Here is a 26,738-nt window from a genome sequence, read left to right as displayed (position 1 = left end):
CTTGTGGAGCATAACAGTGAGCAGAGATACTCTTCCCTCTGGGCACAGAAGACGGTGAACGCCATACTTTGGACAGCAACTGCTGCAGTCATGAACTCTACTGATGTTCAGGACACGAAAGTGGCCATCGTTGGCGGGGGTTTGGTAAGAAATGCATGCTTGTCTCAGTTGTGGTTTTATTCTTTTTTGCAGGCCATGTGGGGTGAAGGTGTGGTGCTTTTCATACAAACAGTCTTATTTTTACCAAGGAGTAAAAACAGGAAGAGGTATAACAGAAAGAGCTTTGTTTTGGTTGTACATATGGTCAGTTTTGGCTTGCTCTTAAATGCGCTGATGCTGATCGTTATAGAAGTCAGCCACAGCTGATAAAACTGGACTCCACCACAGAAAGCAAATGTACCATAGACCAGGGAAGTGACTGCTGGGGAGACTATCTAGGCTTATGAAATGCAGCCAAGTTCCCTTGCCTGCTTAATCTTACTCCTTTGCATGGTATTTTCTTGTTTGTGGCCAGCAATTTGATTTGTAAATCAAGATGATAAGAGCTTAACTAGTGAATTTAAATTTCAGTCCTACTTTTTACCTGGCTTTATGTTGCCTGCCTTTTTAGAAGCCTGTGGACAAATATGGGTTTAGCTGAGTTAGGACCAGGGAAGGAAGTGTAATTGTTTGTGCAGCCAGGACTTTGTACCAGCATTACTGTTTTTTGTGGGAAACTTTGTACCAAAAGCATTACTGTTTTTTGTGGGAAACTGGTGTTATGGATAGAGTAGTAGGCTTGGAGTGTTGTTATAGGCATGATAGTCCCAGAAATATGTGAGAAGGAAGAGCTTTTTAGTGATCTCTTCCATTAGCCCAACTGCAGAATTAGGAGAGATGTTAGACAAGCCTTCATAAAATGCCCTTCTTCAGGTCTGGGGAAGAAGGAAATGCAGCTTAAGCTAAATACCAGATTGTTTTCTGTCTACCCTTAACAAAGATGGCAGAGACAGACATCAGGCAAAGGTATGGTATATATACTACATATGGTATATACTTGCCTTTGCATTTCTAGGCAAACTTGTACACTGTGTAGCTTCCCTAGAGTTGATTCAAAAGAGAAGTCTATAACACCCAATTTCCTTCCAGGTAGATAAATAGTCTTCACAATGGATGCAAAATCTTTCCAGTCCTGGTGTATACACAAGGGTCACTGTTAGTGTAGGTACTTCTGATGCTGAGTCAAGGCTCTTCCTGAGCCATGAACAGGCACTAAACTTTGCTGTGATTTAATCTGAGAACTTTGCTGGAGGACTTGGAAAGTCTTGGACTTGAAGGCTTCTTACTCTGCATAGGCATTTTTTAAGAGAAGAGAAGTGGTTAGCCATGTTAGTCCAAAATCAGGCAAAAGGCAGGGTAGGGTGGCACCCTAGAGGCTATCATGCCCAACATTCTGCCTAAAAGAGATCTCCCAGATGCTTTGTCAATGTGTGTTCTTTTTCCTGATGATCTCTGTGTCAAATGATTGTCCCCTTTTGCTTGAGAAGGACCTGTATTTTAGTGGCGCTGTGTGCTTAAAATTAACTATCCAACCTAAATTGTTCTCTAACTGTAGAATACCTTGGTGACTCTTTTGTAGGTGGGTGCTTTAAATGCCTGTTTCTTTGCAAGAAGAGGGTTCCAAGTTGATGTTTTTGAAGCAAGAGAAGGTAAACCCAGATTGACTATATTTATAATATTACTATGCTCATCACTTCATTTCCACCACAGCCAGAGAAGTGTTTAAAAAAAGGAACCGCAGACTGGAACTGAATCGCACACTGTGGGCCTGTCTAGGGGGGGGGAGAACATTTTCACTCTGAACTTTCTTGCCTAAAATGACATTGTTAGAACTTACACGTGCATGTAATACTGTGATCCATGTCATAAAAGGTTAATCACCAAATTAGAAACATATGATTCGATGTAATTCTGTGGAATATTCACTGACTTTCTGTATCTGCAAAAACTGAGCATGTAGCAAGGTTAGAGAACCCAGTACAACATCATCTGTGCCAGGTGGATGACCACAATGATACTGAGAGAAGAAGTTACTGCATACACACAAAAAATTGCATGTTTAACTTTTAAAGGAAACAGGCCCTCTTTTATCAAAGAGTTTGATTTTAGCTTACTTTATTTAGTGGCAAAGGTGAATAAGCTTCATAGTTGGAAAGCAATAGAGAAAATTGGATGTACTTAAGTTAGTGAATGAATTCCTATTGTTGCCAAGGCATTTTCCCAAGTGTAATATTCCCAAGTATAAATACCTACTTGCAGATATATTTACACTTCCAAGATGTACTTATACAAGTTCCTGAGGCTCACATGGGCAAAGTGCATGGGAAGAGACTAATGAATAATACAGGAGTAGGGACAAAATCTTGTTCTCTAATATTCATGGCAATACTGCATCACCTAGTGATACAATTTAATTTCTCCTTCAATAAACAGAGCACTAGCATTCAACCGCTTAGAGCATGTGAAATATAGTTATATAATTTATGAGACCATTATGCAGAGCTCTCTAGACAAACATAACCACTCAGATGGCACTGGATCTGAGCTTCAGCCTGGGACCAAACATGAAGGATGGTGACAAATGTTTTACCAACACCTAATCCAATAGAACATCTGTGCTTACCTTGCTAGAGCAGTAAGTAAAGCTGGTTCACCTCCCAGGACTTCAGGGAGTTGGTTTGCTCTGACACAGCAGGTTGTCCAATTACAAGGTTAAGGATGCTAATGTGTTGGTAAAAGATATGCCTCTTACTGAGTCATACCATTAATTGGTGCCAAACTGCCCTTACCTTCCCTCACTGCCTGAGACAGTCACTGTGGTTCACTGAGAGACTTGGGTGGAAAACTGAAATGCGAATGGCCCCAAAGTCATTCCAAATCTAGCCCCCAACGGTACAAAGTCTATGATAAGTTCTACCCTCAGCCTTGGCTGTTCTGCATAGTGGTCTGGTCGATAGTACAGACTGCAAAGTCGTGTTATTGGCTCAAGAGCTAACTGCTGCCTTGAGCTCCAAGGGCTTTGCTGGAGGTCAATTAAATGCAAGTGCAACCCAATACGGTAGCAAATGCTGAGGTTAGCTTGCTATTCGCTCCAGTGTCCATGACAGTTTGGTCCCGTCACACTCAGTGAAATGCATCAGGCCTGGGCAATTTATGTAGACGATTGTCTGGGTGGCTGGAGAAACAAATGTACTCAGAAAAGTGGTGCAGTATAAGAGTTCCTGGCATGGTGTGAACTATAAAATAGGAACTGCCTGCTAATTCTGTGCAAAATGTTAACCTGCTGAATGCAAATGATGAGAAACTTTCTCTTGGCTTAGGGTAATTTTGAGAGGAATGGCCCATGACTCACCCCGTGATTCTGCGTAATTAACACAGCCTACCATTTCCTGTGCAACACTCAGCTGCAGCTGCTGCTCTGAGCCTGAGGAAACCCCATGAGGAAGTGTCTCTAAAAATCTTCTGTTGTTTGTTGCCTTATTTGTGCTCTTCAGTCAGCCCTCAGAAGAGCTAGTCAGGCTTTTAGAAGCTTGATTTCTTTGCTACACCGGTAGAGGGGCAGATGTGGTTCCTTCCCTGTAGCCTCCACTAGCAAAATACGGCCTTCAGCACTACCTGTGCTCCATGGCTTCTATTCCACTTCATGGTGGAATAGAAAACACACAACACTGGCAGACTCTCCCTGTGCCTGAAGCAGGGTGTTTGTGCTCGCAAGCTTGCAAAGAACAGTTTTTTCCAACTATTTAGTTTGTCTAATAAAAAATATCACATTTACCCAAAGAACTTTGTCTGTACTGTACGAGAGAGCTCTTTTTTTCATAAATGATGTAATGGCCTGAAATTACTCATCTGTGTAGAGGTCTGTGGAAGGAATGTGCTTCAGCTTCTGTAAGAGAAGACAACTCAGAAAAAGGTGATTAATGTGGCCAGCAATTAATATATTACAATTAATGGTTCTAATACATCCAAACCAGTAAGTGGATCTAGTAATGTTTGGGTGGTGTCTAGGAGGGGTCTTTGATACCTCTCTTAGATGCAAAGCACATGGAAGTAATAAAGAAATAATGATCTGTGAGATTACAGAAACAACTACAGTACATGCACTAGGCAAAGCTGATCTGCACTGTGACCCCAAATCTTGGCATTACCTCCTATAGCACTCCAGAGAGTGCTAGTCTGTCTGTCCTCCAGAGAGGTACTATCTGCTGCCATCCAGTGTTACAGGTCTGGTGGAAGAGCCTGTGTTTCTTCAATAGGAGAATCAAGGTTTTGTAAAGCAGGGAGTTGAGCTGCAAGTCACGCTCAGTAGCCTGCCTTTGGGAGCACTTGGAAATTGAGCCTGAACAGGGGCTCAAGGCTGGGTCCACATGTACTAAAGGAAAACTTTCAAGCACTAAGGGCTTGCCCCAAAGCCTATTGAAATCCCCAGGAGTCTTTTCTTTGCCTTAAGTCAAGGCCATAGGGTCCAATTCATCCATCCTTATTAATGGCAAGTAGCTGAGTCTCTCCCCCCATGAGACTAGTCACTGACTGAGGCTGTACTCAGAGAGCAAAAAGGTAGCAGTTGCTCCCCTACTGAAATGCATCCCATTGATCTGTGCTGGGGCAGGGTGAAGAAAAGTGCTCCTTAATGACTTGGAGGGCTAAAATACAGTCTTGGCAAAAGTCCTGGGGCCTCCTGTGGGGGCAAAGCCCCTCAGCTCACATGCAGAATTACAGGCAGGGCAGCTCTAGAGCTAACCCCCGCAGCTGGTTTTAGTGGGGAGCGCTCAAGCTGTGGCAGAAACCTGAGCTTGGTTTTCTTACTTTTATGCAGCTAAAATGGTCTGTCTCGGTGCTGCTGAAAGCTGTGTTTTGAATCTGACCTCTAGAGTATGTTCCATGTGCACAGCCATTGGCTCTTGTGCATGAGCCATCAGTGCCCCAGTAACAAACCAGTCTCTATCTTGTTGCAGATATTCGTGTTGCCAAAGTCACCCGTGGCAGAAGCATTAATTTGGCACTATCTCACAGGGGACGCCAGGCCCTCAAAGCCATTGGAATGGAAGAGCAGGTAGCCACCCTTTCTTTTTAAGCCTGATGGCCTTTCCAGTTAAGTGCTGGTGTATAATGTTGATTGCTCGTTGACTAGAACCAGGCTGAAGTCCCAAGGGGAAGCCATAGCTGTCATCCCTAGGCTGTCTCCATGAGATGTGAAAGATCACCGCAAAAGCAGGGGTAACATCTCCTTTTACGGTATGCTGGGAGCTGACACCTTCCTCTGCTGCCTGGCACTGGAACCAAGGCACAGAAACACCAGCAAGGGTTACACTAATATTATGCGGTTAGGACTCCGCTGGGTTTTTGTCAGATCAGGAGATCTACAGATACACCGTGCTTGTTTTGGAAAACCTTCAGACAGCTATATGGGAGACAGAGCTGCTCCTCATGACATTGCTTTTCCTTATTTTAATTCCTTTCTCCCTTCCAGAAGGAGTAAGGGCAGGAGTGATAGAAGTCAGTAGAAGTGAGCCAGGAGACTAGAGTGGTTATCCAGAAGTTGTACGAGAGGACTGACTTCCATGTCTAGGCCCCAGACATCCAGCTTGAGATCTGGATTCTCCTATAAATGCTCAAGTTTAAGGTGTTCTTTAAAGAGAGACAGTTAGCTGTTGTAGGCTTAAGTCAGGTAGAAGGCAAGGGAGATTTGCACCTCATAGACTAACCAAAGTCTGTTGTCTGTCTATATATAACACAAGGTTTTTGTGGGTTGAAGCTCACAGAATCAACTTACAAAAGCTTGGCTGTATATATAATTTCAACTGTAGTTAGTCTATAAGGTGCATATCTACCCTGCCTTCTGCCTGCTTTAAAGCCCAGTGAAGGTAGATGCTACAGGAGACTTTGGCTCAGGGTATGGACTTGCAAAAAACTCTCAGCCCCTGGCCTGACTCCAAGCCCAGCCCCACTTGAAGGCTGGCTATGGTCTAAACTCCAGACATTCAGATTTATAGAATCACAAAGATTGACAAAAACTGAAAAACAGGACTTTTTGCTGTCCATTCCTCGTTCAGAAACAGACGGGACAAAATGTTTAAAAACTGGATGGTCTGGAATAAAGCAGGGCCAATGGTCACCCTAGTGAAATGTGGTGGTTTTACGTCCGTAACTGTAAATGTTTCCTTAGTAACTCACTAAAGGACAAAATAGTTTCAGAGTGAAAAACCTCACATGTTGCCTGAAGCCAGATAACATATCTCCTGAGCAATCTGTTCCATTGCATTCAATGGGCCTGTTAATGGGAGTTTGAGATACCTAAAACTATTTTCCTTCTGATTGCAGATTGTGTCCAAAGGCATTCCCATGTTTGCAAGGAGGATACACACACCTTCTGGCAAAAAGTATTCCATTCCCTATGGGACAAAACACCAGGTATTTTCCTTCTTAGAACTTTCCCCAGATCTGGCTTTGAGTCAGGTCCTTTACTTGAGATCACCGAGCCTGAAGTAATTGCACACAGATTATGAATTAAAGCAGTGGTTCTCAACCTTTTTGGACTCGAGGCCCCCCTCATTTCTGACCTGCAGCCCTCTGGCCCTGCTGGTGCCCCTCACTCACAACCCACAGCTCCCTGGCCTTGCCAGTGCCCCTCACTCCCAACCTGCAGCCCCACTGCCCCCCAGCTCCCCTTAGGCCACCCATGCTGCCCTCCACCCCATCTCCCATCCTGCAGCAGAAGGAGGTAAGGGCAGCACTGCCCCGCCAATCCATTACTCATTGTACTGCTGGTGGTGCAGCTGGTGTGGGGGTCCCAGCAGTGACGGTGGCAATGAGGCTCACCATCCCGCTCTGCCCTCCAGCACTGGTTCCTGCCCACTGGAACATGAAGGTGGCTTCTGCCCGTGGTGATCCAGCCAGGCTGCAGCCCTGTGCCCACTATGGGTGCAGAAATCTAAGGGGGGTGTTCCCCCTCAAAGCCCCACGTGTTACCTATGCCCCCCCTGCCCCAGGCAGGAGTAAAGTGCAGTGCTGCAGCAGGTGCACACGAGAAAGTGCACTCAAAGAGCGGGCTGAGCTGCTACGCCAACAGCACTGTGCAGCTTGCCACCTGCTTCTGCAGCTCATGCAGTGCCAGGCTCAGCCAGTAGAAGTCCAACGTGAAAAACACCTGGCCCGACTCTCCGCCTGGAAGCAGGTGGCACCCAAATGCTGCTCTCCTGCCTCCTTGGCCCTCAGGCATGATCCCCCTAAAACTGCTTGCAGTCCCTCAGGGGGCCATGGACCCCCTGGTTGAGAACTCATGAGTTAAAGGATTCCCACTAGGAAGAAACTCACAGCATCCTTGGAAAAACTCCAGGTTACCCCTCCCTCCCGCCCATCATGGATTTTCCATTGCTTCTGCTCTTGGCAAAGCCATGCTTTAACAGTGTGAAGTCCTCAGTGGATGGACTCTATTTATTGCATACATTGCACATCATCAACATTAAGTAATTGAACACTTCCCAGATTTTGGGCTGATGGAGCCACTAGTGCAGCCAAGTAACCATGTACTTTCTTTTTTTGTAACTATAAAACAAATATCTTTACTCCCTTAAGCCCTCACAAAAATTGTCCCAATGGTGTAGTTCTGACAGGCCAATCATCTAAATTCAGATTTAATTTCCTGCAGCCCATCACATTCCCTTATTCCAGGGGTGGGCAAAATGCAGCCCGCAGGGCTATTCTATCCAGCCCACAGGGCCCCTAAAAAATTTAGAAAATTATTATTTATCTGCCCCTGGTTGCCTGCCATGTGCCCCTCGATGGCTGGCCAAACTCAGTAAGCAGCCCTCCTCCTGAAATAATTGCCCACCCCGGCCTTATTCTTTCAGCCACCCCTCACCCTCAGTCTCCAAGTCTTTGTCCCACTGCATTTTCCTTTCTTGCTTTCCCCAAATTCAGTCCGCCTCCCTATTCTAATCCTCCCTTCCGTCCAGATTCCTCCTCCCCGTTTCCCCACCATCCCTTCTCCACAGTAGGTAAACCACTGCTGAACTGCTAGGGCCAGATCACATGTTCACACTCTGAAAAGGACACTGTGGAGTAAGAGATGTGTCTTGACTTCAGGGGGACTAAAGTGCTTGCAGTTATGTTTATGTGGAGACTCTTGGAAGAACTAGTGCTTGTCATACCATCTGTTTAATATTTTGTGCAAAAAGTCTTCAGAAACATTCACTATTTTTCTTGCAGTACATTCTGTCCGTGGACAGAGCAAATTTAAACAAAGAGCTGTTAACTGGTAAGTGTTCTAGCCTTTTTTAAATACTCCTAGTCCCTCTTCACTGTCGTACTTTCAAAAATTTAGGGTTTGAGCCAAAAAAAATTAAGTTTTTACCATATTTTTTTTTGAAAGTGTAGTTTCTCCACGGGTTCTGGGTCTACTGTGATACTAAAAACTGACTTCAAGTGTTTGTAAAATGGCCTAATATGTACCTCTGATAACACAAATAAGTATTAAAAATCAGTTAGAGCCTTTTTATCCAAGGACAGTAAAGCATTTGACAAACATTGACTCCATGGCACCCTGGTATGACAAATAAATGTTATGCACACTTTATGGGTGAATAAACTGGGACAAAGAGGAGTAGGATCCAACTTTATAAATGTGGCTGCTGAATGTTGGATGCCTAATATCATCTCAGATTAGGTGCCTGGAATTAGTAGATACTCTTGAAAACTGGGATTTAATTATTTTTCTAAGCTTTTTCTCTAGTTCGATGCTAACTTAAAAAAATACATTCTAGGATTTTATGAAAGAAACCAGCAGCAGCATTTAAAACAAAGGTCTATGGACCTGATATACAAATTTGTTTTAAGAATTATTTTTAAATACAACCTCAAAGGCCTGATATGGCCTCTTTTTCATAGGGAAGCAAAAACTATAGATGAGAAGTTTACTGAATACTGATAATGGGAGATTAAAGAGTATAAGCAACCTTAAACCCCCATCTCCTCAGTGTTTGAACTGTACTGCGTCAAACTAAAATGCAGCATGGAATGCATTTAATACATTTAATAGGAAAGAATTGTTGCTACCTCTTTCTAATTTGAGGGCCATTTAAAACTTGGGGTCGTGTGTGCTGATTAATTTAAGAGGAGGAATTGCTGATGGAGTCAGGCATTTCTCTGATGCATTCCTATTTACATACAAAGAAGATACAAAGTCCTGTTTCCTTGAACACAGGAGGAATCAAACAATGGCAGATAGTGGTTTTGCTCACACCTCCAGAACTAAACCTACTGGCTTGCATCCAGTAGTTAACCCCAAAGCGCAAGTCTTTAGACTTTTCCCAGGATCATGCTAACCAATGTTTCTGTGACCATCTGGTGCTTGATTCCTATTCTGTCTCCTGCTCTGTTTCTCCTGCTTTTATTTCACACACAGCTCCATTAAAATAATGCTCAGAGGAATCGCCTCTCCTTACACAGTTCAGATCCCTGATCTGGTAGGAGATTCTATGGTCTCAGTTACCTGGATCAACAAAAGAGCTCAAGGATTTCTCACAACTATCTTAAATGGGAGAGAACGGACGCAACTACCCTCCAAGTTTCAATTATTGGTGTATTATCAGAGTGAAAAATAAGAACTTGCATGTGTTAAAAGGTATCTGTCCATAATCCATCCAGCTGCATGTCAGGTTCGGCTGGTACGTGCCTGTGTCTCCCACTAGCTGCATGCAGGCCCAGATTTTGGCTGATGATGTTTTTCATGGAATAGTATCCATGAAGTTTGTTTTTGAAAATTATGATTATTATGGTGAATACAAATACTTTGCCAGGATCATTTGATGTGGTCTCACACAACATTCTCGAGGCAAGCTAAGAAAGTACGGGCTAGATCAGTGTTTCTCAACCTGTGCTACGCATATCCCTGTGGGTACATGAGACACAGGCAAGGGGTACACGGGTGCCATGTTTTGAGTTTGGCATACCCTCTCGCCCAGTGGGTTGGAGGTATCTTTGCCTGGTTGGGCCAGAAGTTTTGGCCGCTGTCCCGCCCACCGCATCTGGGTCACTGGGGCTTTCACTCTCCAGCATCAGTGTGCCGGGGGACTGGGAGGGAGGCCCCATGCAGGCTGCTTTGCCTCAGGCCGTGGTCCATGAGGAAGAAGTGGGATTTGGCTTGCGGCGGCAAAATCAGAAGTGCCATGGTGGGACTTCCGGTTTCACTTTTGCCACGTCAATCGGCAGGGGGTACGTAAGCTACCAAAGGTTGAGAACCACTGGGCTCGATGAATGGACTGTAAGGTGGATAGAAAATGGGCTGACGCATCAGACTCGGAGAGTAATAATCAATAGCTCGATGTCTAGCTGGCAGCTGGTATCAAGTGGAGTGCCCCAGGGGTCACTCCTGGGGCTGGTTTTGTGCAACGTCTTCATCAACGACCTGGAAGATGGCATAGACTGCACCCTCAGCAAGCTTGCAGATGATGCTAAGCTGGGGGGAGTAGTAGATACACTGGAGGGTAGGGCTAGGATTCAGAGTGACCTAAACAAATTGCAGGATTGGACCAAAAGAAATCTCATGAGGTTCAACAAGGACACGAGCAATGTCCTGCACTTAGGACGAAACAATCTCAGGCACCAGTACAGGCTAGGGGCTAACTGGCTGGGCAGCAGCTCTGCATAAAAGGACCTGGGGGTTATAGTGTACAATAAGCTGAATATGAGCCAGCAGTGTGCCCTTGTTGCCAAGAAGGCTAACAACATACTGGGCTGCATTGGTAGCTGTGTTGCCTGGAGGTTCAAGGAAGTGACTATTCAGCACTGGTGAGGCCACATCTGGAGCACTGTGTTCAGTTTTGAGACCTCCACTACAGAAAGGATGTGGACAAATTGGAGAGAGTCCAGTGGAGGGCAACAAAAATGTTGAGGGGCCTAGGGCACATGATTTATGAGGACAGACTGGGGCAACTGGGCTTATTTAGTCTAGAAAAGAGAAGGCTGAGTGGAGATTCAAAAGAAGATGGAGCTAGGCTGTTCTCAGTGGTGGCAGATGACAGAACAAAGAGCAACGATCTCAAGTTGCAGTATGGGTGACTGATGCGTCTTGAGTCATGGGGGGCATGTGCCCTCCCTGACATCAGTCAGCGACTGGGGGGGGTCCCCCAGCGGCCAATCCCACTGACCGGGGACAGGGAGGCCCATGGCCGATCTCACTCACCAAAAAAGTGGCTGTGCCACTTCCACGGTCACTTCCAGAACTCCCACAGCCACTTCCAGAAGTGGTGCAGGCGCAGGGGGAGCACTGGTGCTGTGGCCTGCCCCCCTGCCCGCTGGCTAAACAGGGAGAGCGGCCTGACAGGGAGAGCACCGGTCTCACAGGGGGTACACATGCACCCCCTATGCTTCGCCACTGAATTGCAGCAAGGAAGTTTAGGTTAGATATTAGGAAGAACTTTCTCACTAGGATGGTAGTAAAACCCTGGAACAGGTTGCCCAGAGAGCCTGTGGAATCTCCATCCTTGGAGGTTTTTAAGATCCAGCTGGACAAAGCTTTGGCTGGGATGATCTAGCTGTGGATGGTCCTGCTTTGAGCAGGGGGGTGGACTAGATGACCTCCTGAGGTCCCTTCCAACCCTAATTTTCTATGATACTATGATCTGTTGCACTTTTAAATATCTTCTCGCAAGATTAAACCAAAACACAGCTGTCACACCTTGCACCACACTCCTATTAAAAGAGATCTAATTTGTTCTAAAAATGAAAGTCTCAGTATCCTAAATGATTGACTGGGGTTATTTGTGCAGGTGAATTTCACCTTTACCTTTAAACAACTTTTCTTTTTGCAGCTGCTGAGAAGTACCCCAATACTAAGCTGTACTTTGAACACAAGCTTTGCCAGTGCAATGCTGAATCAAGAACATTAACTATACAAAGGTAACCCACAGCATGACCTCCTAGTGCTGTCTTCCTTTAGTTTTTGCTTACTTATTAATGAAAACTCAAACAACTGGGGCAGGCCATTTCAAAACAGTTTTGTTGTTTTTGAACTGACAATTGGCATCAGTTTTAAAAAGAATCAGACATGTCAGCCCTTTCATGAAGAGTTTAAAGAGAGCCAAAGCAACTTCATAAACCAAAATTCAATCAGCAATAAACCAAACACATGTTAGTTATTTCTGCAAGTAACAGATGTTTCTGCCAGGACTGTGCTTGATTTCAAGCTGTCTGGGGTAGACTGTTTTTCCAGAGGCCGATTTGAATTGCAGCCCAACATGATTTGAATAGAACCAGTCCACCTGATTTCTGATGCATTTCCTCTTACAAAATTTTAGTGGCCATTGTGCCAAAGTGTCTGTGAGATTATTCAACTACAGATGGTTCCAGCTGAGATTGGAGTCAGGTGTGTGTAAGCAGACGATGAGCAGGGGTATGTGAAGGAGGAAAATGGGCTGAGCATTCATTACAATTGCAGGCCTTTGCACTAGAAACTCTAACAAGTCTCTGGCATTTCCTGTCATGTCTGAAAATAATGAGGGCTTGTATACAGCTTTTTACCTCCAGAGGGACTCCTTGCTCAGCACTAGTTTCAAGAAAGGCTGATTTGACTTTTAAAAGTGTTGATGAATCCCAAACAAACAGGCTGGACTCCCAAGCCAGTGATGGAGCATGACTGTGTTAAACCAGTGTAGTCCTGTAACAGTGAACACTGTTACACGTAGGGCAGAGTCACCTGCTGGTGTCAGCAACCTCTGTTTCCACTCCACAACTGAGATATTTGATGCAAATCTCTCATTATTTTACATGCACCAATTTTTACAACCTCCGGTACAATTCTGCATCCCAGCCCTGATCTTATTCACTAGCATTGAGCAGGCAGCCAGCTCACACTAGAAAAGATTAAATGGTGCAGAAGGTCCAGTCAAAGAATAGGCGTAGGACTTCAGCAGCAAAGTGCAGGGCCCCTGGGGCTTTCTTGCTAAAAGCCCAAAAGAAACAGCATTATTCCACTAGATTTCTCTGTTTTTTTAGACGTGATGAAACAACTCTGGAAATCACTTGTGGCCTCATAGTGGGATGTGATGGAGCCTTTTCGACAGTCAGGAAGCAGTTCATGAGGCAAACTTGTTTTAACTACAGCCATGAGTATATTCCTCATGGCTACATGGAGCTAACTATCCCCCCCAGGGATGGAGATGTAAGTAAGCTCTGCCCTGTGCTCTGCTATGACGTTAGTGTTCCCTAGCCCCAGTACATAAAATCCCTGCTGCAGCAGCCCTTGGGGAAATCCTTGCTAAAAAATGTGGCTCTCAAGGATGAAAGAGGCTGTTCCTTCCTCTCAGAGCCATTGTTTCAGGCTCCTTGCAAATTCAGGCAGACATGACTGCCATTTTTCTTGTTTTCAAGGCAATGTATATGAACACAAGGGCTAGACTGGTATTTTTAAATCAATTCTAGGCTGCATGTCTGTAGCAGACTGAGCTCTCTAGAAAATATTGGGGCTTTGTGTACACAGAGCTGAAGCAGCAGACAGGCCTTTTCTGTTGAAGATGCATGTCCTTTACTTTTGCACAAAGTAATTACTTGGGTTGAACGTTATGAGCAATGTGGGCTCAAGAAGCAGCTTGTAATTTTGTCCCCATTGTCCTCTGAATACTGACTGCAGTGAAATTTCAATAGATGCCTTCAGTGAATGTACTCTAATCTTCCCATGGGTTAAACCTCTTGAAGGAGCAAACTTTTAACTCCTGGTTGTAGGCAATGGTGATGCACCAGTTTGCCTTTGTTTTACCACTGACTGTATAATAATGCAATTCCTCATTTGCAAAGGGCTAACAGTGCATATAGTGGATACCTCCATTCTGGTCCATGCCTGAAAATTTCTGGAGCATGTGGTATAGCGTTTATGGGACCACAACTGACCACAGACTATCAGCTTTCTTCCTTGCACCCTTCTCTCCCTCCACTGCTTGGGATTAGATGTAGTTTACCCTGAACTGTCAGCTTCTTATATGGGAGGGATCTTGCAATCATCTTATATGCTGAAGGAAAAAGGAAGGAATTGCTGCACTAGCTAAGAAGGCAGGAGGTGATGATTCCAAGGGCTGGTCTAAGGGGGCTGCATGGCTTTTGTACTGGTAGAGAAAGGAGGTAACAGCAGGAGTAAGTGGTTTGGGAATGAAGAAGCAGCCCCTCCTTGCTGAAACTTTACCGTATTCTTCTGCTTGTCCTTCTGCAGTGCTGATTCTTTGGTAATGAGCTTCCTAATGAGGTGCTGAAAAATCTTCCATTCTCTTTCAGTTTGCCCTGGAACCAAATTATCTTCACATCTGGCCCAGAAACACTTTCATGATGATTGCTCTGCCGAACCTGGTAATGACCTAGAACTGCCATTCATTTCAGACTACAGGGGTGACTTTGGTTTAAGGCACTGTATGTACTGGAACTCTTGGTGAGGTTTATTTTGCAGAGCTATATAGTCTCCTGGCGCTCAACCGGGAAGGGCTTTGCCTCGTCTGTGAAGTGGCTAGTGTACCCTTAATCCAGGGAAGTAAAGGCTTGGAACTGCCAGAGCTGGGGCTAAGATACAGGGTGGAGGGTTCCTCATGTCCTCTCCTTATTGGGTACCACTTCATGGGAAAGGGAAGATGTGATCTCATCCTCTGTGCCATAGTGAAAGTACAAACCCTGTTTGAAAAGGCTGTAGTCTTGATTTCCACAATGAAGCCTGGAATGAGGTCATAGAGCACAGTCCAGTGGTAGCAAGTGACCAGATGGTGGGGGGATGGAATAGCAGTGGTAGGTGATAGAAATAAGCCAGGGGCAGGTTTGAATACCCAATCCAGCCCCAGATTGTCTGATAAGTCTTACCTGGCATTCTCTATCTCCCCCAGAAACCCTACAAGTCAAAGGTATCAGTATTAAATGCACCTGCTAGGAAAGCTCACCCTAGCTCAAGGGCGGGCAATTACTTTGGGTGAAGGGCTGTTCACTGAGTTTTGGCAAACTGTTGAGCGCCTCATGGGTAGCCCTGCCCCTTGACAGGTGCCTTGCCCCTAGTTGCTGTCTTGGGACCCGAAGTCCCACTCCCTAATCCCTGACCTTTGCCACCAGAAGTCTCTCTTCTTGTCCCTGGAAATACTCCTTTCAGCAAGGGGTTTTGCCATCTCAGAACCAAAAAAACCCCCAAATAATATTCTAAAAAAAAATCAAACATCTACAACATTAATTCATTTGATTTTTAAAAAAATGTTTGTCCTTATTTACATGTGTTTGTGTAGCTTACATAGAGGTGATCATACAATAGCTTAAAATTAAGTCTTACTCTTGTATACTGTGGAGGAGGTGGGGGCATAGGGGGTGGGTACTGTATAGGTTTGTTGAGGGCTGTGGGGGTGTGGGTATGTTGGGTATGGGTGTGTGTGTGGGTGGATAGGTGTGGGTGGGGTGAGGGAGCATATGGGTGTGTGTGGTTATGTGGGGTGTGGGTGGGTATGGGGTTTGTACAGGGCTATGTTGGGGGGAGGGTGGCTGGGGTGTGTGAGGGGTTCTGGCCGTGGTGGTCTGTATGTATGGCAGTGCAATGGGGGGTGTGAGTGCATGTGTATGGTGGGGTGTGCATGTGGGACTCACCCTGTGAACACACACACACACACACTATGCCTCCCTCACTACACATGCACACACTTTTTCTCTCTCTCTCTCTTCTTCCCTCATTGCTTTCTCTGTCTCTCTCCCCCTCCCTCATTGCAGGGACACACACACTGTCTCTGTCTCTGTCTCTGTCTCTGTCTCTGTCTCTGTCTCTGTCTCTGTCTCTGTCTCTGTCTCTGTCTCTGTCTCTGTCTCTGTCTCTGTCTCTGTCTCTGTCTCTGTCTCTGTCTCTGTCTCTGTCTCTGTCTCTGTCTCTCTTCCCATTCCTGGCCCCAGGGTACTGATGTAGCCCTGTGCTCTTGGTACTGGAGCAGCTGTGCTGAAGCAGGCATTCAGGGAAGCAGTGAAAGCTGCAGCAGGTAGAGGTTTCCAGGCTGGGGGGTAGAGGTGGGAGAGGGATTGGGGGGCAGGGCTGAGCCCGGCTAGACTTTGTCCTGAGTCTTGCCAGCCTCCCCTGGGTCCTACTGCCCCCAGTTCCTGTCATCTTTGACAGGCAGAGAGAAGCAGATAATTATTAATTTTCTAAACATTTTAGGTGCCCTGTGGGCTGGGTAGAATGGCCTAGCAGGCCAGATTCAGCCCACAGGTGATTTTTTTTGCCTGTCCCTGCCCTAGCCTGTGTAGCTCCTGCCCTGCCAAATCATTGCCTTTCACAAGATGACATCATGGTGCAGTGAAAGATTCCAGGATAAATGGCCTAAGCCAGTCAGCCACAGCCTAGTTTGTCCTCTGAGAGGCTGGAAGCAGCAGTGTTATGGGAACACTGTCTATTTATCTCGTTACATCATCCCTGGATGCATCTACGCAAAACACTTAACAAGCAGAATACTAATTCTACTGCACATTAGCACAGTGGGCAAAGACCATGCCACCATGCAGTAGATTTAGTCTAATGCTCATTAATGTCACTTAAAAAGCATTCATCTGTGTTAATGTGCAGTAGTGCCAATTACGGTGCATTAATGAACATGTAGGTACACCCCCTAAGTACTAATAGAAAAGACAAGGCCCAACTCTGCCCACAAGCCAGGCCATGCTCCTTACCTGTCCTATGGCATGCATGAGGTATGTGAGAGTGCTCACGGTGGTACACAGAGCTATTGCTTCAAGAACACTTGTCACCAACAAATACATTGTAGAGATAGAGCTTGACATGGCAATGAATGCTTCGCTGACTCTAAGATTCATGGGAAGAGTGACTGGGTTAGGTTTTCAGCCCAAGACAGGTATTCCCTAGCCGACTAGAACCAATACTCCAAAGTATCAAATTATACTAAGCCTAAAGGCCTTATCCTACCTACCAAAATAAGGATCAGCTCAGCCAGTGGTTTTACTGAGAGCAAGTTAAGACCCATAATTCTGGCAGAGGGCTGGGGGAGCAAGTTGGGCTCTTCACAGCACTTCTTCACTGCTGGTGTGACTTCTACTATGCTGCTGCTGCAGTGAAGAAACATCAGCAGCCTCCTGACAGTCTCACCAAATGATCCCTGCATTACATGTGCTTCTCACTTCCCTTTTCATTTCTCAGTGCCTCCCTCTTTCCATTTCTGCTATTTCTCCACTTTGTCTACCAGGAAACAATCCCTTGCAAATGTGCCTTGTACTGCAGAATAAATAGCCTAACAAGAGGATTAAAGCTATGTGCCCCAACCATATTTTGAACTTTAATTAACATAATAAAAACTAGGAGGAAAAAGGGGCAAGTAGCAGCTTCAGCAATCTTTGTTCTACCACAAGACTGTCAGCGTCACCCTCAGGATATCTCAGGTTGAGCAATATATTGTAGGTCAAAGTGTTCAATGTTCATGTCCATCTTTCAGGGTTGTCTGAAGTCGTCTTTTTAACCTGCAGGATAAGTCATTCACTTGCACTCTCTTCATGCCCTTTGAGGACTTTGAAAAGCTCAGGACTGGTGATCAAGTGCTGAATTTTTTCCAAACCTACTTTCCAGATTCAGTTCCCCTCATTGGAGAGTAAGTGTTACTTTTGGTGTTTCTTTTTTTTTTAAATTGATGTATTTTTCTAAAACACCATGGAGGTGCCTCATACACTAGCATGCAACTGTGGACTGCTGACTTCAAGTTTTAATGATGATCACCATTCTCTCTGCCTACACTGCGAAGCCCAGCATGTTATATATTCTTTGGGAGAAATCTTCATGTTTCTGCAGACACTCGATGCAATTCAAAAGGGTTGGAAAGAGAAAAGACAGAAGTTTTTATTGTCCTTTCACTGGGATAGTATAAGGCAGAAGGTAATAAAGTCCTTCACCAGATCAGTTATAATGAACTGTGCTGTCTGTGACAATTTGGGTGCACATTATCTCCTCAATGAAAATATAGAAGTATGTGGTTTGAAATGCCCCCCTAATCCTGGTCCTTTAAGACAGGGCTTTGCTGGCAACTATGTGTTAGATATCTAGTGGATAAATAAGGTTTAGCCCCCTGCAGGGTCTCTGCCTTAATTTAGCCCTGCTTTGGACATATTTCCTTCTGTATAGGAAATGCATCGCTTGGATTCCTTTGGAATTTGTAATCTTTGCTCTTAGTAAACAGAACACAAGAAACATGAGACATGATGAGCCATGCGATTTTGATATCACATGTTGCATTGCATCAAATGAAGTAACCGTAGCTCAGATGAGCTCCTGCTGACATTGTTGAGCCTATAGAATTTACTTGTCTAGTCAAAATTATTGTGCAAGATCCCCTTGATATCTACATTGGTATGTCGCAGTTAATTTTGTAGCATAATTATAATAATGGAATGGGGCAGACACTCTACTGCTCAGTCAAGTTACCCATATGTATTCTAAACCATGGAGATCTGCTCAAGAATAATGAAGAAGAGTAGGCTGTTCATTGCAGGAAGACTTCCTGCTCCTTTGCTGATCAGTACAACTACCTAGTACTACTGAATGCTGGGACACATGATGGACAAGGAAAGGAAGCTATATTAAGGCTTCAGCTTCTGGAATTTCTAAATGAAAGAGGGGGAAAATAGTGATGTTATCTCAGAGTTCAGATTTGCTAACTAAATGGTTTGCGTCATTCCACAGCTGGAACTAATGTTCCTGTGGATAGTAAATACTGTGTCCATATAAAGGGAGAACTATTTAGAAACTCAGCACACCTGGCTGACAATTACTGTATGTTAATGGTTCTCAACCCTTCTAGACCTGAGGCACCTCTCCTTAGACTCAAGGCACTCATTGGAAAAGGCCAACTCTTAGTTTTCACTCTGCTCTATTTTTTCTGCACTCAAAAAAAAAAAAAAAAAAAAAAGTTTTTGTATTGTAAAGAACTCAGCCCACAACAGACCAGAAGGTTTTTAACACTATGGATTTGTATTTGAATCTCTGGGTTTATCTTGGGAATCATGTTTGCACGACTAACAGTGGTAACATTGTGTGGCACTTCACAGCACCTTTGAAAGGGTCTCAAAGCACCCTAGTTGAGAATCACTGCTGTAGCTGAAGCATTCAGGTAGGTACTTAGTCCATATCCCTATTCATAAAAGACCATAAGCACATGCTTAAGCCTCCTTTAAAGTCAACTGGTTTTAAGTATATGCATAAGTATTTGGGGGAGTAGAGATGGACTGTTAAAGTATGGCCGTTATAATGCAAGGTAAGCCCACAATATCAGGAGGAAGGGGGAACATGGTTAGTAGGACTATTAATAGGAGGCATAATAGGAGTGCTAAATAAATACTCAGATTTAAATATACAGTAAGCCATTGCCTGGTGGGTAACAGAAGATACCTTCCTCTATGAAATCACATGTACCCACTGTGGTATGTGGCTAGTTGAAAGTTAATGGTCTTGTTGTTTTGGTTTCCAACAATTTCCCAAGGAGACAGTTTGATTTTCCATCCTGGGGTTGACATAAGCAATTGCTTTCCTGACCCTGCAATTGCCATAGCTGATTCTCTGGCTGTCTCTGATAGTGACACCTGGTGTTCTGTGCAAACTACTTTATTTACGTTTTTCGGTGCAGGCGAGAGCTGAAGCACGATTTCTTTTTGCTGCCAGCCCAAGCCATGATATCTGTGAAGTGCTCGTCTTACCACATTGGCTCTCATTGTGTCCTGATGGGAGATGCTGCCCATGCAGTTGTACCTTTCTATGGACAAGGCATGAATGCGGTGAGTTCACAGTTCCCCAGGCAGTGCGTCTATCAGGTCTGCCAGCTTTAGGTATGTCTGTAGGGTGTAAGACAGTGCTGCACGGAGATAAAGCCGGTTGTGTGTATCCTAGTTCCAGAGTGGAATGCACTGCCACTCTTGTTACCACTGGGGCTAAAAGCCCTACCTCTGAGCAGCATTAATTAGCCTGAGTGCAGTACTTTGTCAGCATGGCACTGGATTGTATCATATAATTACATCTTTTGTGTTCAAAATACCTTATGTTAGCTTAATACATTTGAAGAAAAGACCTGTACATCACAAGCAAATACATTTCATAGATACCCCTATATGATACCCAATGACTCCTCCTTTTCTCTAATGTGCCATATTGCAAGCAGGCCAATCAAGATGGCCATAATATGCCAGCTCTTTAATTCTCATGTTAGTGAGAGAGAGGCTCCAAGCAATGCTCTACAGGAAATCCAGCCTCAAGCCCTCAGGAAATATCTGACACCATATTGTTCTCCTTGGCCGACTTCCTTCTCTGTGACAGTGCCCACCTCTAGTTGGCTCTTCGTTGCAGGACCATTCCCTTAAACACTGCTGTCAGCCTATCTAGCCACCAGTCAGGTCAGGTACCACAGCTGCTGAGAGTTGCATCTGAGAAGAACACTCAGAGGTGAGCACAACCCAACCTGTTTGTAAGGGTTTGGAGATTAAAGCTAAGAATGAACAGACAGGTTCTTCCCTTCGCCGTGAGAAAAAGATTCAGATCCATCCCCACTGTCCGTAGAATTTGAAGTGGCCGCTCAGACCTGCTGAGCTGTGGCAACACATTCTGGCCCACAACAATGTGCTACAGTCTGCATGTGAAGCCCTGGTTAGGAAACAGTAAGGTTTTCAAATTTTGGTTATTTTCCCCTTGCTGTGTCTTTCAGGGATTTGAAGATTGCCTGGTTTTTGATGAGTTAATGGACCAGTTTCACAACGATCTTAGTGAGTAAAATCCTTGGGAATAGACAATAGGCCCTAGGGTGGGGATTTGGAGCAATTCTACCCATCAGCAGTCACCAAAAACACTGGCGTTCCCAGGGGAGTGCCTGTGAAACCAGAGGGAAGCACCTACTTTAGAAGAAAGTGTGAAATTAACTGATTGTGCATCTTCCTGGACAATTAATTCATCCCCAGGGTTACCAGGACTGCCCCTTCTCTGCACCCCTCTTCAGTACAAGGGGTGTACATGCCATTGCTTTTCTCACATTGTGTATGGGTGTGCCCTGATCTGCAGTCAACAGGATGAGCACTCTCCTCTCCTCTGCAGTGAGGTGCTGCAACAGAATGCTATAGGATACACACTTACTGGCTTCAAGAGAGGGGAGGAAGATCAGAGACTGATGCTAGAGCCCATGAGCAGGCAGGAGAAGCAGTGAACCCTAATGGACTGATTACTCCTCCCCAGGCACCTGCCTCCTGGAGTTCTCCAAGCTGAGAGTCCCTGATGACCATGCAATTTCGGATTTAGCCATGTACAATTACATTGAGGTAAGAGCAATAAGCCAGGTGTAGAGTCTGCACACAAGGGATGGAGGTTCTTCATGTGCAATGCTGGGACCTCAGCTGAGCCAGTGAGGAGCCTGGGGTCAGGCAAAGCCTTTTGGCGAAGGGGAAAAGAAGGAGCAGCATCTATGCTTTTCTACTAGGCTATGCCAGTTCTGCTGAAATGAGGCGTGGGTGTTCAGTTTAAGGGACAGGTTTGTTTTGAACAGTCAGCAGACCAGATCTTCCTGGTCCATGTGTTTTGCCTCTGGGAAGTTAGACCTGAGGCCTATACAGATTTGACCTCTGAGAAGTCCCAGGACAAGAATGTATTACTTGTCACTCTCTTTAACTGACATCGTTGACATCTCCCACTGGAGCAGATATGTTTCATCCTGGCACAACAGAACGAAACCTATTTTATGAGACCTGACCTATTCAGGATTAGTTTACATGACTTTGGAACACTAAACTAAACTCTGAAGTTGCCCTTAACATTCTGGAGTGACAGTGTCTACAGAGGGAGTTTATCTGTGTATCTATGAAGATACTGGCAGAATTGTACCAATAGAATTGTCATGTGTAAGCAAGGTTGTCAACAGGATGAAGGGGAAATAGAGACAGAGAAGTGCCACAATTCATCCAGTCACATAGCAGTCATGTGACAGAGCAAAGACTAGGACCCTGCTCTTCTGATACCCAGTGTAGTACTTACTGGGCCCTGGCACATCTCCCATTACACTTTTACTATACTACCGTGACATATTTTGGCCTGGCACTAAAAGACATTTGCCCCAGAGCTGCTTTCAACAGATTCCCATGCAATCTTACAGGTTAGCAAGTCTCTTTCATCCACAAGTACTGACTCCCAGAGGTAGGAAATAAGAGCTCTGGGCATGAAGGCTAGGGACAGACAGTCAAAAAGCCTGGGCCTGAATTGATTCAATCTTTGCAGATTAGTCTAACCTGGCTAGGCTAAATCAGTTTTGTAACCAGACCAACATCCCAGAAATCCAGGCACATGCCTGCAGTGGATCAGGCTAGAAACCAGGGGGGTTGCTAGAGCAGCCCTTCCTTCACTTCCACAGGGCTGAGCTGAGGGGGGCATAGCCAGGCCCCAGCAGAATGCTCTGATTATTCCCCCTCCCCCTAAGCAGCCCAACAAGGAATGTTAATCACCCCTAACTCAGTGTTTATCAACTGATTAAGAAAACAAAGCCTTTTTCCATTAACTAATAGAGCTCTTTTTAAACAGCTCTTCCAAGGAAGGACATTAAGCTACCTGTTGATTAGCTCCAAAAAGCCCATCCGTCTGTTGTTTCACACAGCATGGGCCGTAGCCAGCATGTGGTCTGCTAGCTAATGCAGAGGTGTCTGTGTAAGGCAGAGGGGCAGGGGAAATAATCCCTGCTTAGCAGGGAGAAGCCAGGCAGATGCTCTGTGCCTGCAAGTCTCTGCCAGAGCTCTGGCCAGGGAGCAGAGGGGAGTGGGCAGCCCTGCTGTGAAGCAGAACCCTACCCAGCCCAGAGAGCATGCTGGGAGAGTCTGGTTTATCTTAAACCAGCAAGGGGTCTGGGACAGACATTGCATAAACTGGTTTGAGCCAAATCAGTTAAGTCTGATACTACATTCAGCCAGGTTTTATCTCAAACCAGTTTCAGCCATCTTCAAAGTGGTTTATGTGCACTGGACACCTGTTCTGTTACAGGTTTAAACCAGTTTCTGATCACTCAAGCTGGTTTGTGTGTAATGTCTGTCCCTAGCCAGAGAGGCTGAGGAGAGCCATCTCAGAACAAGTAGCCACAGTAAGGGAGCATGTACCTGTAACAGCTGTTTTTTGCATGCATGTTGGTTTGTTGCAGATGCGAGCACACGTTAATTCGAAATGGTTTATATTTCGAAAGCATGTGGACAACTTCCTTCACATGCTTATGCCTTCCACCATTATCCCGTTGTACACAATGGTAAGACCCTCTGTTCCTTCCCTGACTGCCGGATCCTCCCTCTCCTATTGGTTGCTGTGTTCACTCCTGAAGAAATGACCTACTTTTGTAATCTCCAGGTCACATTCACAAGAATACGCTACCACAAAGCACTGCAGCATTGGAAATGGCAGAATAAGGTGAGGCTACATCCCAGTTGGCTTCTCTGGAGCCAGATATCCAGTCAGCTTCAGGACCAGCCTGTTCACTTATAACAAAGCAGGCTAGGACTAAAGAGTAATTTGTCCTATTTAGTGGCCTGTGAGGTACTGAAAGAGCTCCTGTTTATAAGTAGGCACCTAGACCCATGAGGATACCTAGAGCCAGCTTGATGTAGTTGGACCACTGATAACCAAGTTCACTTGGGTAACCAAGGCCAGCTGGGAGCTATTTGGCTTGCCTGCTGCCCTGACTCCTGAAACTTTGTTGCTGAAGCGCTTTAATTCCTCAGGGAAAAAAATAATGAGGAGGAGGACGGAGTATTAATAAAAATGAGATTTTTCCTTTGTGGTTTAGCAAAACTTCTGCATCACAAACTGAATTTCTCCTTATCCCTGTAGGTGATTAATCAAGGGCTCTTCATCACTGGGGCAGCAGCTGCACTGAGTAGCACCTACCTACTTATAAAATGGATAACACACAAAACTGACTTCACTTCACCAGCACTGTGGAGCTGGACAATTTAGCTCAAGAAAATTGGAAGCATCTCACCAGAAACATGCCTGTGAAGTGGGAACCCAACCCTGCCCTTGCAGCTGTGAGGAGGTGTGCAGTTCATCAGGCTGCTTTGAGGTTCTCTCCAGGAACCAAGCGTCCTTCATTCTTTAATAAGAATGGCCTTATTTCTGACATGATGTTACACTGCACATATTATTCAAACAAGTCAAGGGGTCACAGTCATTACTAAGTCTTCTCCCTCCTCCCCCACTGCCCATAGTCCAGGATGTAACCACAGTCTTCCCTTATTATCCTCCAAATACACCTTTGGGAGTTGCTCATCTCTACCAGCTTCATAATTTCTTAACACGTACCAGGTCGATTACAATTATATCTGTGAGGTATGACTTAGACTTACTACTTTGAAATGGAACATTGGTTCCTGAAGGCAAGTCCTTCCAGTACACCTGTGCTTATAGTGCTGAACAAATACATAGATTCTTAGGGAGTTACTTTTGGGCGAGACAGTCTAGACTAAGGGTGAGCAAAATGGAGCCTGAAGGCCAGATCTGCCTGCCAAGGGATTCCATCCAGCATGGAAGGGGTCCCTCAGCCCCACCTGGCTCAGTTCTGCTGTGCTCAGGCACATGGCAAGGTGATGGCAGTGCCAGCACTGGATCCAGCCCTGCTGCCCTGAACCCACCACCAGGGGCACTAGAGAATGGGTAGGCAGATAGGGCACACTCAGCTGGGCAGATGGGATGGGGCCATGGGCAGGCAGAGAACTGCATCTGGAAGTAGAGTGGGTAGGCAAATCTGGAGCCAGGACCTGGATTTTAGGCTATATGTCCCTGACCATGATCCTTGCCTCTCAGGCACTTATTGTTTTTCATGGGCTGTAGGTCCTTGACTCTGGTTTGTACCCTGCTTGGGCATTGGGCCTCTGGCCCTTTTTCCATTATTTTTGCTGTTTATTAAACCCCTGGCTGAGCTTGAGGCAGGCAGTCACATGCCTTACAGGCATGGCTGGGACCTCCGCTTCCCCAGTAGTCCCAAATTTAAGGTACTGGTATAAGCTACAACACAATAAGAAAGCCTCCTGGCTATAACAGGGAACTATCCCCATACTAGGACCTAGCATAGACTCTAGCTGCCTGGCTGTAAGAAAGCTTCCCCTCTCTGGGTTATATCATCAGCTCCCTGGCTGAACCCCCACTTCCTCCAATACTGGTTCCTACTTTCCTGCAAGCGGTAAGCATCTTGCTTGCAGATCTCAGGGTCTCTTGCATCAGTCAGACAGTCCCCTTTAGATTCCCTGCTCAAGAACTCCTTCCCTTTCAGCCAGCAGAACCATACTGGCTTACCTGCTCTCATGCCCTAGCTTTATGCACCTCCTAAGCCCTGCCCCATACAGTCATATGGCCCTGCAGCTCCCCACAGCTGTTCCCTCCCTGTGGCTGATGACTTGCCTGCTTTCTCAGATAGGGATTAGCTCAGCAGTCTGCAGCCCCTTGTATCTGGCCTGCTTACCTGTCTGCCTGGTGTAGCGGTCTGTTACTCTGCTTCCACTCCTTGGGTGAGTCACCCTCCCAGTATTAGTCCTTGGCTGTAGCTGGCCTTCTGTCCACTTGCTGGCAGCCAGCTCATCAACAGCTAACTGGTCTCCTGGCTGTCAAGTCTACTACAGCCAGCCTGTTCTGTGCAGTGGGCCCTAAAGTGGCCACGGGTATTCCCCTTTTCTTAACAAGCTGATACCTGCTAGGTGCAGTAATTCTTGGCTGCCCTGCCCTCTATTCCACTGTCCAGGGCCCCAACTGTGGAGCTCTTTCCCCATAAAATGACAATAGCCCCCAGGATTCAGTCATTTTTGCCCCCAGTCTTTGAGATTAAAAATGCTAAATGTTTAATATTTTGCCAATGCTTTTTTTCTGATTTTTCTCCAAAACAGTCTCAAAACTCTGCCTGTCTTTGTCTGCCCAACTGATAAGGTTCCTTCTTTCTCCCTCTCTCCACCCTTTAAATCTCTGCTTTATACTCCAGCAGAGGTTTTTATTAGACAGTGCTCTACTTTGCTGCCTGTAACCTCCCTCAGAATTTGAGGGCAACGTTGCAGATTTAAATACCGAAAAGGCTCAAATTTTGAGCCTGGATCCTAAAACAGACCTTTATAGCATGAGCCTTTCCGCTATACCACTGTTGCCCATTGTCAGCAGTCAATATCAACTTTATAAATATGGCTATTATCCAGGGCGGGGGCATTACTGGCAGGAGACCCTGGATCATTTTAGCTTCCAGGGTGTATTCTCTCCAGGATGCACTTTTTGAATAACTTAATTATGCTTATAACTCTACAATCAAATTCAGGGATGGTATGTCAAAGTGGTGTAACTAACTTAGGCCCTTGTTGACCTGCACTGCTGAAGGAATTTAATGTGAAGCAACACACGTGCTGAAATGGGGAAGTTAGAATAAACCAAACCGATTTGCCTAGCCCCACATGGCACATATAAATGAATTGACTGTAAGTGGTTCTAAGTAAGTTTTGAGCAGTGTATGGGGGGTGGGGTAGGACATGGGGTCTGGCTTGCACCGTGTTGTGAGTCATTTATGAAAATGGTCTTGTCTTCATGGGAATGGATATTAGGTCCTGTTCTAAAGATCTGTGTGAAATGAACTTGGTTGAAAGCTTCAGTTTCTCTCTACAGGTGTCAGCTGCTGGACAAACTGATAACAATAACTGAAAACTATCACGTGATACAGATTTCTGCTACTGCCCTTACA

At 45.4% G+C, this 26,738-nt stretch overlaps 1 protein-coding gene across 3 annotated transcripts; it reads left to right on the top strand.

The window, feature by feature from the left end:
- On the top strand, positions 1 to 26,737 carry KMO (kynurenine 3-monooxygenase). 3 transcript variants are annotated; one of them, XR_016442003.1, is made up of 16 exons: positions 1 to 144; positions 1,619 to 1,688; positions 4,995 to 5,092; positions 6,361 to 6,450; positions 8,248 to 8,296; positions 11,850 to 11,937; positions 13,033 to 13,198; positions 14,302 to 14,373; positions 17,506 to 17,627; positions 19,653 to 19,800; positions 20,721 to 20,778; positions 21,242 to 21,324; positions 23,181 to 23,282; positions 23,381 to 23,440; positions 23,861 to 24,065; positions 26,663 to 26,737. XR_016442003.1 is itself a non-coding variant. In XM_090045066.1 (15 exons), the coding sequence occupies exons 1-15, from the start codon at positions 91 to 93 to the stop codon at positions 23,984 to 23,986; spliced, it is 1,386 nt and encodes a 461-aa protein (XP_089901192.1). In that variant the 5' UTR covers positions 1 to 90; the 3' UTR covers positions 23,987 to 26,655. The 3 variants fall into 3 exon arrangements, 2 of the variants coding, with proteins under 2 accessions (XP_089901192.1, XP_089901193.1); XM_090045066.1 differs by lacking the exon at positions 26,663 to 26,737 and having other exon boundaries at positions 23,861 to 26,655; XM_090045067.1 differs by lacking the exons at positions 1 to 144; positions 1,619 to 1,688; positions 4,995 to 5,092; ... (1 more) ...; positions 8,248 to 8,296; positions 26,663 to 26,737 and adding an exon at positions 9,542 to 9,661 and having other exon boundaries at positions 23,861 to 26,655.
- Position 26,738: the final 1 nt, after the last annotated feature.

This window comes from Crocodylus siamensis, chromosome 4, assembly GCF_052110815.1.
Source record: "Crocodylus siamensis isolate JL-2025a chromosome 4, ASM5211081v1, whole genome shotgun sequence".
NCBI classification, from domain to species: Eukaryota; Metazoa; Chordata; order Crocodylia; family Crocodylidae; genus Crocodylus; species Crocodylus siamensis.
This window is presented reverse-complemented; position numbering and strand designations above follow the sequence as displayed.